Source organism: Chiloscyllium plagiosum, unplaced genomic scaffold, assembly GCF_037043375.1.
Source record: "Chiloscyllium plagiosum isolate Xiang-an unplaced genomic scaffold, Cpla_swu_hap1 HiC_scaffold_3, whole genome shotgun sequence".
In the NCBI taxonomy this organism is placed as follows: Eukaryota; Metazoa; Chordata; class Chondrichthyes; order Orectolobiformes; family Hemiscylliidae; genus Chiloscyllium; species Chiloscyllium plagiosum.
This window is the reverse complement of record NW_028270141.1, coordinates 120,354,161-120,373,384: the sequence shown is the minus strand read 5'-3', so window position 1 is coordinate 120,373,384 and position 19,224 is coordinate 120,354,161. Positions and strand designations below refer to the sequence as shown.

At 37.8% G+C, this 19,224-nt stretch overlaps 1 protein-coding gene across 1 annotated transcript in view; it reads right to left on the bottom strand.

The window, feature by feature from the left end:
- The window catches only part of armc2 (armadillo repeat containing 2), a 251,300-nt gene that overhangs the window by 13,896 nt on the left and 218,180 nt on the right, over positions 1–19,224 (bottom strand). Inside the window, exons 13-16 of the mRNA XM_043687090.2 lie at positions 17,563–17,662; positions 10,655–10,985; positions 8,482–8,604; positions 4,325–4,438 (exon numbers count right to left, since the gene is read on the bottom strand). Of these exons, the coding sequence (XP_043543025.1) occupies positions 4,325–4,438; positions 8,482–8,604; positions 10,655–10,985; positions 17,563–17,662 (668 nt within the window). The remainder of the gene's footprint in view (positions 1–4,324; positions 4,439–8,481; positions 8,605–10,654; positions 10,986–17,562; positions 17,663–19,224) is intronic.

The following is a 19,224-nucleotide window of genomic DNA, read 5'->3' as shown; positions in this document are numbered from 1 at the left end:
TGCAGATTAATTTTAATTTCACTGTCTGCTTTCCACCACAGGCAAACTGAATGACAGGCTGGATAAAGAAGGAATCCTCCAGCACAAAACCACAGCCAAGCTTGGAAACATGGGGAAGTTATCAAGATTGCAGAGGGAGGAAGCAGTGACGAGGGTTTACAAGAACAAATTGCAGCCAGTGGAGTGCTACACAGAGGAGAGGAGCATACAGATCACAAATGTGTGTATGTGTGTGCAGGAGGTTTAACTGTGTACCTTTGTTGGACCAAGAGGAAATTATCATGATCATCTTTGCACTCAAGCAGTGCCATATAGGCAATTGCTATATGCATTTTGCTCTTCTGTCATGCTTTAACTGTCAGGTTTTCCAGCACTTGAAAAACAACTGACACATTAAAAAAATAGAACAACAAAAGGAAGAAATACAACTCCACAGTAAAATGAGCATCCCACCTCCCACACGTAGTTTCAAAATCTGTTCCTCATCTGATCGAAGTAATCACGGAGGTGGGTGTGTTTAGGCAGCTGGACTTCCTGTTTCAAGGGAATTTAAAATTTTAACCTCTAACCTGACCTGAAAGAACTTCTGGAAGTTATGATTAAGCCCACGATGTCTAAAAGCTTCCCTATTGTTGATATTATACTCTCTGTCCTGTAACTAATTAAACTTCTCTTTATTATTTCATGAGTTGTGAGCATTGCCAGTTTTTTATGCTGATTTATGAATAAATTGAATGAATAAAAAATAAAATTAAGATTATATAGGAGTCTTCACACTGCCAACTGACCACCTGATCCTTCCTAAGGAATCCTAGTATTGTGCAATAAGTAACTCCTGACTTTCCAAAGCCTATCCACCTTCTACAAGGCCCTTTTTGGGAGCATATTCCTTAGTTGACTGGATAAGTGCAGCTCCAACAACATTCAAGCAGATTGACACCAACCAAGTCAAAACAGCCACTTGATTTGCACCACATCCACAAATATTCACTCTCTCCATCACTGATATTCAGTAGCAGAAGTGTGTGTACTTTCTACAAGGTATACTACAGCAATTCACCAAGGTTCATTAGACAGCAGCTTCAAAACTCACTATCACGTTCATCCCGAAGGTGGCAAATAGATCTGAACACCAGTACCTCAAGTTTCCTTCAAAGCCACTCACCATCCTGACTTAGAAAAATATCACCTTTTTTTTGGGTTTCTGGGTTAGAATCCTGGAACTGCTTTCCAAATGGCATTTTAGACTAAATGGACTACACTGGTTTAAAGAGGCAGCTCACTACCGCTTTCTCAAGGGAAACTAGAGATGGGCATAAATGTTGGCTCAGTCAGTGAAGTCCACATCTCATGAGTGATTGAATAACAGATTTTTAAACAGTTGAAGCCAGGTGGGCCAACAGTTTTATTCCTTTGTTTCAAGATATTCTACAGGTTGACACAACTGAATGGTCCATTTCAGATAAGTTAAGAATCATCCACATTACTGTGGGTCTGAAGTCACACATTGATCTCAGCAGGTAAGGACAGCTGTTTTCTTCCCTAAAGGACATTAGTGAACAGGATAGGTTTTTATGAAAATCGACAGTGGTTTTATGATCATTACTAGATTCTTAATTCCAGATTTTTATTTAATTTATATTTCACCATGATAGAGCTGCCAGGACATTACCCCGGTCTCCAAATCACTAGTAACAATAACACTAAGGTATCACCTCCACCATGATGATTTTTATTGTGATTCTAGGAGCTAAGCATTGATGGAGTGAAAACTCTTTTCATAATGAAGACAACTGCATGATGTGGAGGTACCTTGATTGCTGTATGTTTGGAATTGATGACCTCAAGATCTGTGGGAAGGCAGTAAGAACAACGAAGCTGAATATACATTCATCTGACTAGTCTCACAGGTTGAGAAGTTCCAGGCGTGGCAAACAAGGCACTGCTCATTGTGAGATCCTGTTGTATGTAGCAGATTGTGAGATTCTATAAATATTGCCTTCCTGGAGAGAGCCAAAGTGATGACTAATTACTGTGACATTTGCAGCCACTGATAATGCAGGTCTACTTGACAGGAGGTCTTCTTTCAGAAGCTGCAATGCCAGAGATCACTGATTTGGAAGTTTTAGCTTCCTATAGCACTGGTGCGCTGTCATGTTATGGAAGCTAATCATTGACTGTAAACCCTGTGGATGAGGTATTGCCTCTTGCCAACTGGTATTCTGTGCTCATCACCCTTTCTTATGGAACTGCTGACGTTTAAGGACAAAACGAAGGCTATCTCTTCCTTTTTTGCTGGTGGCATTACTACTTCTCCTCACCTTGGTTCAGAAGAATGCCAGTGAACAAAGGATTTCATCTAAACAAGGAAATAGGTTGGTGATCACTATTTTAAACATTTCTTGCTTGACACTTGTACAGCCCCTTAAGTTGTGCTGTCCTCATGCCTGATTTTTCTAGGAGTTCCACACATTTTTGACAGCCAGAAATCAAGATTAAAGAAGCTGATAATAAGCATTCTATATATTTAAATTATCAACCTGCCTGTTCCCCAGGTGATTGGTGATTTTCATACACTGCAGATCATGCAGAAATCAATAGGACTGACTAATTCATAGATAATTTCAACCTTTTAATCTGCTCCTCGTTCTCAAACCCTCCCACCTTGTCAGGTCAAATAACCTTCCAGTGTTTCAGGTTCACAAAATACAAATTAAGAGTAGGAGTATGCCATTTGACCTCTTCCGCCTGTTTCACTATTCAATGAGATCATGAGTGATCTGATTGTGGCCTCACTTTCCTACCTACCACAGATAACAATTGACTCCCTTGTTTGTCAAGATCCTTAGAAAATATTCAAATCTGTTTCCACCATGCTTTTAGGTGCACCATTAAAGATAAGATAATAGAATCACTACAGTGTGGAAACAGGCCCTTCAGCCTAACAAGTCCGCACCAACACTCCGAAGAGTAACCCACCCAAACCCATTCCCCTAAATTTACCCCTGACCAAGATATCTCTGAACACTATGGGCAATTTAGCAAAGCAATCTTTAGATTGTGGGAGGAAACCAAAGCACCCACAGGAAACCCACGTAGACACAGGGAGAATGTGCAAACTCCACACAGACAGTCACCCAAGCATGGAATCAAACTCGGGTCCCTGGCACTGTGAGGCAGCAGTGCTAACCACTGAGCCACTATGTCACCCATAAATAATACCAGAGTCCCATTTGCAAAGTACTATCTGGATGTACCACAGGGATTTGGCTCCTTGTTTTCAAACCACTACTTCCATTTTTGTTGATATCTGCCAGGATCTCCAAAGAACAGGTAATCCATTTTTATGGATTGTCAGTGAAAGTGAAATTTACCAACAAAGTAACTAGTCGAGTTAAATTTTAATACAATTTTTTTATAATGAAAAGGGATACAGAGTAAGCACATCAAAGTAAAACATTCACCTTTCAATTGTGCATTTTCATAGTTACACAAAATAACAAAAGGCCCTAAAAGTAAAAAGATTATGTTTAATCAACAAAAATGCAAAATCAACTATTGGAAATATTCTGAACAGGAAAGAATATAAGCCAACTTCTTAATAGTATTTATCTGAATGGAGAATAGTGCAGTAACTTGATCAAGGCTTGAGAAGGAATTAAAAATCTTTACAAATGTCATAGCACTATAAATAGTAGAAGAGCTTTGCAAATAAGTAATGAATTTTGTGAAAGCAATTCAATTTACTTAAATAAAACAAAGAACATTTAGATGCTGGAGATCTGAAACTGATTTACTCAAACCACAATTTTAAAGTCAATTTTGATGATACGAAACACAGCAAAAGGACAATATTCTTAATATTTGTGAAGCCTAAAACTCAGTAACACAATTGGATTTCCTAATCAATTACTATAAACCAAAGAGAACAAAGAACAAAGAAAATTCACAGCCCAGGAACAGGCCCTTCAGTCCTTCAAGCCTGAGCCAATTCAAATGTACTGTCTAAACCTGTCGGTCAATTCCTAAGCATTTGTAACCCTCTGCTCCACACCTACTCATGCATCTGTCCAGACGCATCTTAAATGAATCTACCGTGCCTGCCTCTACCACCTCTGCTGGCAATGCGTTCCAAACGCCCACCACCCTCTGTGTGAAGAGCTTGAATATATCAGAAGTAGAACAGATGGTTAGTAAATATTAAGTAATTAGAACTAAAACAGAACTTCTTTTCATGTCGTAAGTACAATGCAACTTTCTCAGAAATCATTGGCACTACAATCAACTTATAAAAATGCATATTGTTAATAATATTCTCACTTACCATTGTTCTGTACAATGAAGTTACGGACCTCCTTAGACCGAGAGAGATTTCCAAAGACCCGGGCAGCTTCCAGTATTGCATCCATATTGTTACACAATAAAAGCTTCATCAACACTGCAGAACAATAAAGAAAGACCTGTGTTATTGAAAGAAAAATAAGGTGCAATCTTTATACAGAAGAATGTGGCTTGTCAATTACATTTTTAAGTTGGCCATCTCTTGTAAATAACCTTAAATACTGGAGGGTCAATTAAATTTGTGTCCACTTTGATATTTAGAAAGCTTATCATTTAATTTCAATCTCTGTTTTAACTTTCTTGAATCAAAAATTGTTTCAATTTATGTTAAGTTCCTACTACTGAGGATATATTGGTGGGGATTGTGGCAGAAGTGGAATTTGTGGACTTAGCCCCTACCAAAAGTGTGGAACTGATTTACTGATTGGCAAACGTAGTTACATCTCTTTTCCTGAGTCCTAGCATTAGCATCCCAATTCCAAGTTTCCTGACCAATCAGATACAGCAGGCAGGCTAATGCATCCAATCTGACAAAGGAAACATTTCTCATTAAAGTAATAATGACATGGACATTGATTAAACTGGACATAGCTATAGCAACCACAGGAACAGAGAAGAGACCCGGAAGTCTGCGCCCTGGATCTCTTGCTGTTACCTTGAGGATCTGTTGTAGAATCTGAGGGGCTGTAGTTAGGTGGACTTTCCCAAATACAGGAGGAGGAGGAGGAGGAGGAGGAGAGGAGGACATCCTCTCCAGCAAAGCAGATTCTGGATAGAAGAGACCAAGAAAGCAAGCAAATGAAATGTGCACCCTTCAGCTTGGAGACAATATACTATTAATCTATGAGAGCAGGACAGATGAATGGTGTTACAGTTTCAAACATCAAGTCCCAATGTCTGATTTTCTGTGCATTCTCTTGCACAGCAGTCCTCAGGACAGCACACCTTGCAGCTACACTCATTCCGCTATCTCCAAACTTTTCACTTCCCACCTGAACAGCCAAACTCACACTCACCCTCAGATACAGTCCTCTCACAACCAATCTCACAGTCACAATCCAAAAATGTTGTCCTCCCTATTCTGTAAAAAAAAAGTCTCACAAACACTCATACCTCACTAATTTCTATACTTGCAGTCGAGAACAAACTTGATAACAGACAGAGACCAAAGGAGATGGAAAAGAGGGAGAAGGGATTGCATTCTTCAATGACAAGCACCTTATCAGCCACAGTCAATGCAAGATCAACTGGTTCAATGGGAAGAAGCAGATGTCATTTTCCAACCTGGAATGAGAGCTTCAGCCTCCTGATGCACTGGTGATCAAATATGTTGAAAGAGATGATCCTCTGCCTCTAGACTGTGTGTTTAAGGTCTCAAATCAATCCAAATGGATGCCAGTATTCATCCGTCTATCCTGTAATGGGGCATGTGGCTGAGGAGAAGGAAGTTGATGTTGCTGCTGGCATTTTTGTTTCTGGTGTGATTGATGGTGGTATTTCTTCTCCCATTGCCTCTCATGAAAGGTGGAAGGTGAAACTGTATAAGCTATTGCCAATCCATGGTGAAAGCTCGCAGTGGGAAGTGGAGTGACAGTAAGTGAAGATCTAGACAGGCAAAAGTCCTTAAAATAAGTTGGCAATGACCTGCTAAATGATATAACCTTATGAGAGAACAGATGGTTTAAAGAGCATATTCTTGCCTGTCCTGAGATGGCACCTTTCCGTATGACAGATCAAAGCCTTCACAGCTTTGATCAATTTCACTCTCTCCCCATTGAGCAATCCTGGCCCATTGCTGCCATCTCAACCAAGAATTCCATCTACCACAATCTTCCTTCTTGCTTTCTTTTCTTTGAATACTTTACTTTTGGACAGCAGTGCCTAATCTGGCCACAGATTTTGTATCATTGCCTCTTTTCTTGTCTTATCACCACTCTAGATTAGTGTAATTTACCGTTGTGATTTTAATTATAACTATTTTTGTTTTGCTTTTGCAACTTTTTTAAAAAAGCACATTAATGAAAGCAATCACCTGAGTTTAATCATAGTCCTCTTTAACTATCCATTTGTCACCTATCCCATTGGTGATCATATTTGAAGAGCTTTGTGTCATCATAAATATTGATCAAGCCACATACATTTAAAATTACAGTTGATTATTTGTTGCTAATTTTACCAGGAATCCTGACATTGCTGGCTAAAGTCAGTCATTGGGGAAAAAAGAATACTCAAAGGAAACGTATATTAAAAGTATCATATACTCATGAAGGAATGAATGAATGGATGGATAGATGGACAGACAGATAGATGGATGACAAATTAAATAGGCAATAATTCAATCTTTCTTCCAAAATGGACATAATGTCAGAGCTTAGGATCTCATCGTGCTGGCAGCTATAAATGTAATGTGTATATGCTATTCCTCTATGTTGTAGCACTTTAGTTGTAAGTCACGACACTGAAATGCTTAACAAATAGAACAAATATACTGCCTATTTCACTGTCCTGGTTAACAGAATGTTAATGAAGAGTTTACATATGAAGCATAGTAGGATGAGAAAGTAGAAGGTAGATGCAAGATGAATGAATCCAAGTATGACACACGAGACAGCTTCTGTACAGTACAGAACGATGTACAGTAGTCTGATGTCATGATATCCAATTAATGTTAAGTTTGTGATATGGACTAAAAAACCCAAAAACTTAGAAATGCAATCATGAGAATAAATATGATTTTTTTTGTATCCGCTACCCCTACAAAATTGTGCAGGATACATTTGGAAGGCACATCAGACTAATTTTTTAATGTAAATAATAACTTAGCTCAGGCTGAGGCCATTAAGCTGCTACATTAGAATTTATAGCAAAAATATTGCCAAATGAAATTAAGGGTAATGTAGTCACCTGGCTAACGGGTTTTATGGAGGGCAGAAAGTGACCACATAGATGGCAGAAAACGATGATTTTCAATAGATGGATATTTTTCAGATTAGAGTTGTGAGCCATAATGTTTTATGTTGGACTCCCTTTTCCTTGCTATACAGATCAGTTAACTAGAAAATGAAAAACTAATTTCAAATATTATTTTTATATAAAAACAAATTCTTCTTTTAACATTTATTTCCTGAAAGATCAATTGGAAGAGAGAGCTTTTTAGCACCAGTTAACCTCTTCCATGAATGACTGTTAAGAGATGTTGAGGATAGCAGAAAATTCTTCGACTCTACATTCCTCTCCTTTAGGGAATAACATCTTAGTGTTTATCACTCAATATTGATCTTAGGCAAAAAACTAAATACACAAAATGACTAAAGCAAACTACTTTTGAGATGAATTGTCTGTACACCCAATTATTTACAATCTGATAGTGGCACGGTGGCACAGTGGTTAGCGCTGCTGCCTCACAGCACCAGAGATCTGGGTTCAATTCCCACCTCAGGTGACTGACTGTGTGGAGTTTGCACATTCTCCCTGTGTCTGTGTGGGTTTCCTCCACGAGCTCCGGTTTCTTCCCACAGTCCAAATATGTGCAGGTCAGGTGAATTAGCCATGCTAAATTGCCCATAGTGTTAGGTGAAGGGGTAAGTGTAGGGGAATGGGTCTGGGTGCGCTTCGGCAGATCAGCGTGGATTTGTTAGGCTGAAGGGCCTGTTTCCATACTGTAAGTAATCTAATCAAAGTCTTCTGCGACTGCAGCCCTTGAGTGGCATCCTGATCATAGCTGTTTTTATGCTGACCATCTACAGTTGGCTAGTCACAGAAAGATACAAAACATATCTTTGGCATGTATCAATACATTCCCCACACAATAAATTTTTAAAGATCAAGAAAAGTTGATGAAATTCTAAACGAACCATAATGATACAAATATACAAACAAGGAGGAGTGGGCCATTCATCCTCCCAAATCTGCTCTGCAATTCAATATAATCTGATCTGATTGTAACCTTAACCCCACTTTTCCACCTATCTTAATAATGTTTCACCTCTTGCTTCGCAAATATCTATCTACCCTCTACCTTAAAATATTCAAAGATTCTACTTCCACCACCAGTAGCTGCACATTTTTGAAGAAATCTTTAAATTAGCATCATTAAAATAGTTGTGACAATGTTAGATGAGGAAATTATGATAAGTGTACATTCAGCTATGTGCAGCTGCCTAGCTTTGACAGCAGAGTTCTTCACTTGGTAATACGACAGGTTGTTGATCGTTGCTGCAGCATTCATCATCAGTTCTTCACACTTCTCAATTGTTTTGCATTCTATTTCAAAAATAAAAAAAATGGATCAACACATTAATGAAGAATAACTCACATTCAACTGACTTAAGATCTTCATTGTGAATTTTTCACTTGGTTTCTGTTGGACTATTAGACAGAGAATAACAGTTGCAAAAGACTTCAACTCATTTAGAAAGAGGAGAAGGACCACCTTATGCATTACAGATGTCTTTCTTATGTGTAATAATGGCACAAAAACAGTACTTTGACACACAAGTCTCTAATCCTTGAATAGTCAGTACAAACCATTTAAAAGCAAAGATAGGCATAATGTCAGGCAGGGCTCCCTGATTGGACCAGATTAGCAGCCCCAATCAGGGAACATATTCAATGATGTCCACCTGGTTGACCTCATTACAATCACTACAACTACATCTGTACTAAAATGTCATTGTTCATGAATTTGCCTTTGTATACAGTGTGTTTTGCTTTATCAGAATATCCTCAAAACATTTCAGTCAATTAGTTATTCAGATGCTGTCTTTTTTTGTTTTACAGACAAATGTGTCAGCCAAATTATGCAAGATCCCATAAACAACAAATTAATAAGTGACCAATTAGTTCGTTTTAATAGTCATAAAGTAAATGCATTAAACTGTCAGCCTATTTCAGTAGTGGCTTTAACCAAATAACCCTCTGATTGAAAGGGTCTCTCAATGACAAGCTGAGAGTGAGATATAAAGCAAGCATTGTGAACTGATTAATTTGATCATCACTTAATTCTTGCTAAATCGAAATTAATCTTTATAGATGACACAACTCTACCTTAACAAAATAAAACTATATTTTGCATTACACTCCTTGGCATATTGTTTATAAAACCATGTATGGTCTGATTTAATACAGTAATGCTTTAGGAGATCTGGGGGATAGTTTGGTTAAAAGTGAGGTGAACGTTAATGTTTAAATTTGGTTTTATTCAGTATGATTCTCTAAGTGGTAATTAGAACATGTTATACTGTTATCACCATACTCAGTTGTTACTCAATGGTCAATGTTCTCATATTGTAACTCCAAATTTCAAAGCACTCATTTTTACATTAGTCAATGTGGCATTATTACGCTGATGTGCCTCTTTAAATATTCTTTGAATTTAAAAACTTCTGACAAACATTTAGGCCTGAAATTGTGCACAGTTGAGAGGGTCCCTGATTTAGCCAAAATGACGTGAGAGACCTGGACCAAGAAGTCTTACCCATAACTTGGCCTCCACAATTCTCCCAGGATGGGTAATAGGGGTGAGTGACACTTTGGACAGGCATTTTCAAGGAGGCAGCTGCATATGTCTTCAGCTATCTTTAATCTGATCTGATTTTCATATGCAAGAAATATGAAATATGAATGGTGCACGTTAACCTGTTAGGAGAAGGTCTAAACTTCAAATACAAATCCATTTGGAGAGATAGGGTACCCTTTTGAAAAGCTATGGTTTGCTTTTGAATAACAAAAAAAAGGGCAGACTTCACAGTTTTACCACCTCAGGCTAAACTGTAAACTTTTTTGAAGCCAGTCAGCAATATATAGAGGACAACAATGCTGTTACAGTAGTCCCTTTTATAGATGCATAATCTACAACCGAACACAACAGGAACAATAGTGATCTTCTTTGGAGTTAATACTGAATCATACAACATTAGTCAATAAAACAATAAGGAAAGCACAGGTATGGCAGCCAGATCTATATAATTAGATTATAAAAATTAATAATACTTTGGAGTATTCTAAAGACTGCCAAAAAGATTCAGATGATGCATTCTTCAATTTTTGAATAACAAAATGTTGAAATCAGTGAAATACATCATATTTTTTATTTTCTGAAGACTGAAAGTTGATTAAGGCAGAGTCAGATTTTAATCAGAAGTCTTTACAGAAGAACAAAAGTTTAACTTCATCAGTAATAATAAGATAATAATAATAATAATCAACTCTAACATAAATCCCATGACTCACCAAATTAATTGAATAGCATTTTACTAATGAAGTGAAACATTTTTTAAACATGCAAAAGATATTAGAGAAATGCTAGACTAACCTAGTACTTTAATAAGCAGATCCACACAATTCTGGTTTCCACAGAATGCAGAGCCAACTTCAGTGCTTATGGATAAATTAGCAATTACTCTTATCAGCTTTACTAGGATATCTTCTACCTCAGAGAGTCTCTGGTTCTTGGATCCATCTATTTCATTCTTGTTCTGTGCCTTTGCTGGGGTGATTTTTACTTTAACATCTAGTTCGTGGTACGTTTGAAATAGAGTTAGTAAAGTCTCGACACTGTGCTTCTGTTTGTAAAGTTCCTCTCTTGCTTTATTGTTCTTTGCAGTCATGTTTCCCAAAATAAAAACCACACGGACCACTAAATCCTTGGGGAACAAAAGCAATACATAGATATGAACTCTGATTTTAAATGTTATCCAAAAGTACAAACAGGTCAGCTTTAAAAACAGGCATGACTTGTTTTCACATAACAGGTGGAAAGTGTAGCCTATCAAAGTTCAATTTTCATTTTAAGGTCATAATCATGAGGTCATGGCAGAGGCAGTACATTTCGATCATCACCAATATGCTGAAATACATGATGTCTTAATTATGCATTAATCTTATTAAGAATAAGCTTTATCTTCTAGATATATAAACAGAATTTCTCATAATTGCATTCTGCCAAGAGTAGGTAATAAAAGCAAAATGAGAGGAGGGAGGTAGGGAGCAATCAAAGGAGAAAAATAATGAAAAAACACATAGGGAGTGGGAGACACAGATGATTGACAGTTCTGCATCCATGATCAAGAGAGATACAATGAGAGAGAAAGTCAATGTAACAGAAAAGGAAACAATTTGTATTTTTATGATGTTCTCAGGATGTCCCAAAACACTTCGCTGAATATATTTAAGAAAATGATTATTTTTTATATTTTAAAAGGCATCAAGAGGTATGGAGAGAAAAATAGATTATGACATTGAGACAGAAGATTAGCCATGATCACACTGAATAATGGAGCAGGCTCAAAGGGCCAAATGGTAACTCCTGTTCCTAGTTTGTCTGATTCATAGTCAATCAATCACAATGAATTACAATTTCAGCAATTGAGTTGTATACAAATGTGGCAGATAATTTGCATTCAGCAAGATGATCCAAACAATAAATTAGATGAATGACTAGTTAATCTGTTTTTGTTGATCTTGGTTTTAAAGGAGAAGTATTAGCCAAGGCACATGGCCAGAATCTCTTCTTCTTCAAATATTTGTATCCTTAATATCCACATGTACAGATAGATTAAATCTATTTTAATATCTCAACCAGGAGTCAACATTGTAGCATCTTGTATATTATTCTTGTATATGAAGTTGTGATTTAGAGGGACAACCAGATATTAAAAACCAGTATACTGATATCACAAGTTTTTAAAAAAATAATTCACAGGATGTGAATTTCCATGGTTATTGCCCAGAGGTCAGTAAAGAGTCAAAACCATGCTGCTGTGGGTCTGGAGTCACATGTAGGCAAGGATGGCAGTTTTCTTCTGTAAAAGGCATTAGTAAACCAGATGTGTGTTTTCCCTGACAATTGGCAACAATTTTAATTAGACTCTTAATCCCAGATTTTTATTGAATTCAAATTCTACAAACATGGCAGGATTTGAACCAAGGTTTCCAGAAACATTACCTGGGCCTCTGGATTAATATCCAGCAATAGTATAACTAGACCATCACCTCCCTGTTAAGTATAATACAGGACTTCCACTTGTCTGTTCAAGATTGATTATAAAACCTCACCATGTGCAATTAATTCTTCTTGATCAAAAATGAACTATATAATCTACTACTAAGAAAAGTAATCAGCATTTTGAAAATAATGTTTAAATGTTTTATCCTATTTTGGAAACCAATTCCATACCACACAATAGCAGTTAAACTCTAATAATAATTATATTATTTTTAACTGTGTAGCTAAATTTAGAAACACACAAAATATTGCATAAAAATGTAAAAAGCCAATGTAGAATAATAGGCATATCACAACAATATATCTTTAGCAGTTAACATAAAATATGAGAAACACTAGAAATAAAGAATTACTTAATTAAATTAACTTTTTAATTAAAACACTGATTCTAACAATTAAATAATGTCTGCTGATAATTGTTTTTAACAGAATTATGAAGGGTGAATCTATCTGAGTGAATATTAATTTCGCTGACCTTTGAATTTCATAGAATGAATATTTCAATGGTGGCATTAATGAGGAAGAAATTGAGCATAACAGAACCTTGGTGAGAATTATCATTTTCCTCCATCATAACTTCTAACTTGTTAAAAGTATTCATGGTGAAGTGTGTGAAACTTGGAAACTTTTATACAGAATTCAGAAGAGATAGAAGTAAAAAATGTTAATAGCAGCCTTTTATCGTGGATCTGAGTCATAAGTAGCATCTTGCAAGGTAAACTCAATAAAGGGTTTGTCTGTTTAATTGCCATAAAAACCCCCATAAAACCATAAGACGGCGGAGAAAAAGCAGGCCATTCAGCCCATCAAATCTGCGCATCCACTCAGTGAGATCATGACTGATCCGATAATCCTCGACTCCACTTTCCTGCATTTTCCCTATAACCCTTGATTCCCTCACTGATAAAGAATTCCATAGACTGTATACTATCTAGAGAAAGAATTCCTCCTCATCTCTGTAAAAGACTAACCCCTTATTCTGAGGTTATATTGTCTGGTCCTAGACTATCCAAGAGGGAGGGGGAGAGAGAGAGAGAGAGAGAGAGAGAGAGAGAGAGAGAGAGCTGCCATAGCAAGAAGTGAAGGTTGATTCAGTCCTGTATTTTGTATGGACTCTATTTTATTATGTTGAAAACACCTTCCCCAGTGGAGAACTACTTTGGTGGCCTTTATATTCAATGCGAACTTTGTGATTAAGATGTTGTTTTGGTGTACAACACCTGGATCCAAATAAGAGGTATTGTACCTGGGTAACTGTCTAGCTAAGATGGTTCCAAAGTGCCATAGAAAAATAAATTGTTATATAAGATATAGTCAGCTGCAAAGTACATAGTCACTGTGATAATGATGCACTAAATGATGGTTTGGGTGACACTACATATTCCGTTCAATTTAGCCATGATTTATTCCCTTCCTGGAGGTGGTGAGAAGGATGGTGAGAAGGGGAAATCATTGAGTCAACACCCCCTTGCACTTGCAGCCAAATCCCATGACACCTCCTCACTTGATGTACCTTCTTGCTACTGGATTACCGAAGGAGTATCTCTCATCTCGCAGATTTTAGAACCCAGACGCTGTAGGCTTCCAGTGCCAAGGCCCATAATATGGTGAGATTCTCACTGGGAACCTGACTGGGAATCTGAAACAAGGACAAAATCTGCTGGAGAAACGCAGCAAGTCTGGCAACATCCCTGGAGAAAGCAGAGTGACACTTTTTCAGAACTGTTCTCGAAATGATAACTCTGCATTCTCTCCACAGATGCTGTCAGACCTGCTGAGTTTCTCCAACAATTGCTGTTTTTGATCCAACATTTATTCTACAGCCATACTATGAGAAGCACATACAACTTCCCAAGGCTTTTAAGCATTCAGCATGTTAAAATTGCTTGAATCATTCACTTGACTTGTTCAACCTAGGTACAATCACTACTAAAGGACTTTAATAATGAGTAGGACATCTGTCACTGAGTGGACCACTAATAGCAGCAAGTGGAAGTGGGAGTTGAGTCCCAACAAAAGAAATTTGTGCAATGACTATGAGATGGCTTTTTGGAGCAGATAGTGTTAGAGTCTGCTAGGGAACAGGCAATTCTGGATTTGTAATGAAGCAGACTTGATTAAGGAGCTTAAGCTGAAGGAACCCCTGGGGGCAGTGACCATATTATGATAGAATTCATATCTGTCCATGCTGTTTGAGATAAAGAAACTGAAATCTGTTGTAATGGTTTTATACTCAGGTGTAATACAAAGATAGAAGAAAGGAGCTGACCAGAATTGATGGAAGGGGACCCTAGCAGGGAAGATGGTTGACAGCAATGGCAGAGATTTTGGGGGCTAATTCAGGAGGCACAGCAGAAATTCATCCCAAGGAAGGAGAAACATATCAAGGGGAGGATGAGGTGACCATGGCTGACAAGGGATGTCAGGGAGAGCATAAATGCAAAAGAAAAAACAACAGTGTGGTGAAGATTAGTGGAAGCCAGAGCATTGGAAAACCAATAAGAATGGAGGTGGACACCACTGCAGTAGTTTCATTGATATATGAAAATGTACATCATCGCAACACAGAAAAATTGTACTAAGAATGCATACAGACAAAGAGAATGTTCAATTATATAATCAGTTTGAATTTTCTGGTTTTATTGTGAAGACTGAGTTGGAGAAAATCAAATTCAACTGGGCTAAAATAAGTTATTTGTCAAATTCTGAGATTGAACTATCATTCGTGGGCGGCACAGTGGTTAGCACTGCTGCCTCACAGCGCCAGAGACCCGGGTTCAATTCCCGACTCAGGCGACTGACTGTGTGGAGTTTGCACATTCTCCCCGTGTCTGCGTGGGTTTCCTCCCACAGTCCAAAGATATGCAGGTCAGGTGAATTGGCCATGCTAAATTGCCCGTAGTGTTAGGTAAAGGGATAAATGTAGGGGAATGGGTGGGTTGCGCTTCGGCGGGTCAGTGTGGACTTGTTGGGCCGAAGGGCCTGTTTCCACGCTGTAAGTAATCTAATCTAATCTAAATTCTAAAGAAACATGTCATTGTTTTCAATGGGGATCTGGGAAGCACAGAAAATACCACTGTCAAATTGAAAATCAAGGATGAGAATCAAGCAAAATGTTGCAAGGCTAGATCAGTGTCTTATACAATCAGACCAAAGTTCAAAGCAGAATTAGAGAAGCTATCACGATTGGAGTCCTTGAACCCAAGATTTGATGTTTTAGGCTACGTCTATCATACTAATGATGAAGAAAAGTGGATCGGTACGCATCTGCGGTGATTTTAAGATCACTATTAATCCAGTACCATCTGCCGAGCTGTATCATCCTCACTTTCTCCTTTAATCAATAACTGTTTGCTGGACTAGTTAGAAGTCCTTAGTTAAGTTTATCTCCAAATAAAGATAGATCCTGAGTCACAGGAATACTTGATGATTAGTATTCATAAAGGACTATTTAAATTCAAGAGACTTCCATCTTGAATCACATCTGCTTGTTTGCGGCAAATCAAACACTGTGCACAACTGATGCTTTACAGTTTGCAATGCTGGAGAACTTTGAGTTGTCAAGTGGGCTTGTTCCACTATTTTAACAAAAATTGGCTCAGTAGTTTGGATAATGATGTTTCATTATCTGAACAAACTTTTCTGCCAAACCATTTGTGGCTGGTTGATAAGAAGGTGATAGGATATGTTGGATTCCATTCTGCTTTACTTAGTCCTTAAACTCTTGTGATACAAAATGTGAACCATTCTCACAAGCTTTTCTGTAAAACCAAACCTTGCAAAGATCTTTCCCAGTCTTTCAATGGTTTTCTCTGAAGATGTCACCTTCATGATGGCAACTTCAAGCCATTTAGTACATGCATCAACACTGTGAAAAAACATTTGTCATTCAATAGGTCCAACATAGTAAATGTGGATTCTTTGCCATAGCATTCCTGGCCTTTCACTTTGTGTTGCATTGCTAATGGAAGTAGGCTGTGAACTCTTGTGCAAACTGCACATATTCAAATTGAGCCCCGACCACCAAAAATATCTTCTGGCTGTCTCCTACATTTTGACAATGCTACACTGACCTTCATGTAGTTGATTTAAAACGTTATCTTAGCTGTGGTGGAATAATGACTCTCACCCCCCAAAAGAAACATCCTGCTTGTACAGATAGTCCTTGCCTCTGTGTGACATATGGCTTCAGTTTTGGGGTTGTTGCTGTAATCTTACAACAAAATACCATTTCCATTACTTTTGATAGTTGTGGATCATTTCTAGTGTACTTCTGAACTTGTCCTGCCGTCACTGGAGTGTTCTCTACTTTTTTGAGTAGAAAATATTTACTTAAGGAATGCCATAATTGATTCATTTGGCTTAGGTAATCTGAAGAGCACATAGCAGTCCTATTTAAAATGGATTGTGGATACTTAAATCTATAGGTGTGAACTGATAGCAAAATGCCCATCTCTGCGCAAGTCTCACTGCTAGAAAAGGTATCCCTGTATTAGGACCAAATATTGTGGTCAGTAGTCTGTGGTATGTGAGTAGGATAAATTCCCAGTCATACAGGTATTGGTGAAATCATCTAATGCCAAAAAAAAGATTCCTAGAGCTTTTCCTCCGTATGTGCATAGTTTGTTTCTGCATTGTGTAACGATTTTGATGCAAAAAGAATTGGCTTCTCCTTACCATTGGATAATACATGAGAAATAACTGCTTCCACTCCTTACAGTGGTCCTTACATGCTACTTGCAATTGTAACTTAGGGTCTGGCCTGGTCCATAACTCTTTCATTGCAAAAAGAGAGGGATATTGTGTATTTTTATGTATGATGGACTATAACAGTCTAACATGTGACATAATGATGATGCCATTGCCATTTTGGGTGAGAAACAGCTTAAACTAACTTTGCTGCCTGTAGAGTGAACGTCTCCATAATAAATTTCCTGCTGTTAAATGCTACAGCCTCCTGGTCTTTCTTGGAACTTAACAGTATAACATTTATTATATTTGTGATGAAAATGTAATTTACTTACTTTACATCACAGTTTAAACAGGAAAACATCATGTAGATCATTTTAATATTCAAACCGAAAAAAAATCACATCAGTCTGTCAGTCTGTAATTATATAATGAAAACTATTCTTTCGTAAATATACAAGACCAAGTCAATTTGTCAGGCACGTGAGATGTTGAAATGCAGGAAATTCAGTTGCAGTAAAACTAACCTGCTTCCTTTGGTGTCTGTGGAGGATATCCAAAAATAATTGGTAGCAGCTAGTGCATTCTGACAATGCAAGACAACAGTCATTGTAGGCTGAAAGTTTGCTATAAATAGAAGAAAATGAAACACTATTAGTCTGTTAAGCTATAATACCTTTAAGTGCAGTTTCTCTGACCTGTATCATATTATTTTTTTCTGAGAGAAGATTTGATTTGTTTAATGACAGGTATACCAAGAAAAAGTGTCATATATTAGATTATGGTTGGGACACAGGAAGATTCCAGCCTTGAGTGCCTGTGTGGAGTTTGCACATTTTCCGGTGTCTGTGTGGGTTTCTGGTGTCTGGGTGCTCTGGTTTCGTCCCACAATCCAAAGATGTGCAGGGTAGGTGGATTGGCCATGCCAAATTGTCGATGGATTTGCAGGTTAGGTGGATTAATCATGATAAATGTGGGTTACAAGGATTGGGTGAGGGTCTGGGTGGCATGTTCTTAAAAGAGAGTCTATGTGGACTTGATGGGCCGAATGGTCTCTTTCCACACTCTAGGGATTCAAAATACCACTTGCTTATTAATAAGCTACCAAATTCCTACTACTTAATACAGGTTCAAACAACATACATTTATGCTCCATTTGGTCTTCTTACAAATTCTGTGAATGAATTATAAGACCCATTGAACACAATTATATTAAATGCAGGCATTAACCACTCCCCTTCCATAATTACTTTATTTTGATTTATTCATGGGATGTAGTTTTTGCTGGCTGGGCCACCATTTATTGCCCATAAATAGCTGCCCTTGAGAATGCAGTAATGAGTGACTTTCTTAAACTACTGCAGTTCAGCTGATATGGATCAACCCCAATGCTGTTAGGGAGGGAATTTCAGGATTTTCACCCAGCTACATTGAAGGAATTGTGATATATTTCCAACTCAGGGTAATAAGTGGCTTGATGGCGAACTTGCAGGTGGTCATGCTCCTATGTACATGCTGCCCTTGTCCTTCCAAATGAAAGTGTTTTTGGGTTTGAAGATACCTTTGATGAATTTCTGCGGTACATCTTGTAGATGATACACGCTGCTGCTACTGAGTGTCATTTGTGAAAGGAGTGAATGTTTGTGAATGTGGTCCCAATCAAGTGGGCTGCTTTGTCTTGGATAGGTCAAACTTCTTGGAGCTGCACTCATCCTGGCAAGTAGAAAATATACATCACGCTGCTAGCTTCCACCTTGTTGATAGTGGACAGGCTTTGGAGAGTCAAAAAATGCATTTCTCTTCTAGCTTCCAACCTGCTCTTGTAATCACTATATTGATATTGCTAGTCCAGTTCAGCTTCTGGTCAATGGTACCCACCAGAAAGTTGATAGTGAGGGAATTCAGCGATGGTAATGCCATTGAATGTCAGTGGGCTACGGTTACATTTTTCCTTGTTGGAAATAGTCATTACCTGGTACTTGTGTGGTACAAGTGTTACTTGCCACATGTCAGCCCAAATCTGGATATTGTTCAGGTATTGCTGCATTCGGGTATGAACTGCTTCAGTATATCAGGAGTTATGAGTGGTGCTGAACATTGTGCAATTATCAGTGAATATCCCCACTTCTGATTTTATAATAAAAAGTAGATCATTGATAAAGCAGCTGAAATGGTTAGGCTAGGACACT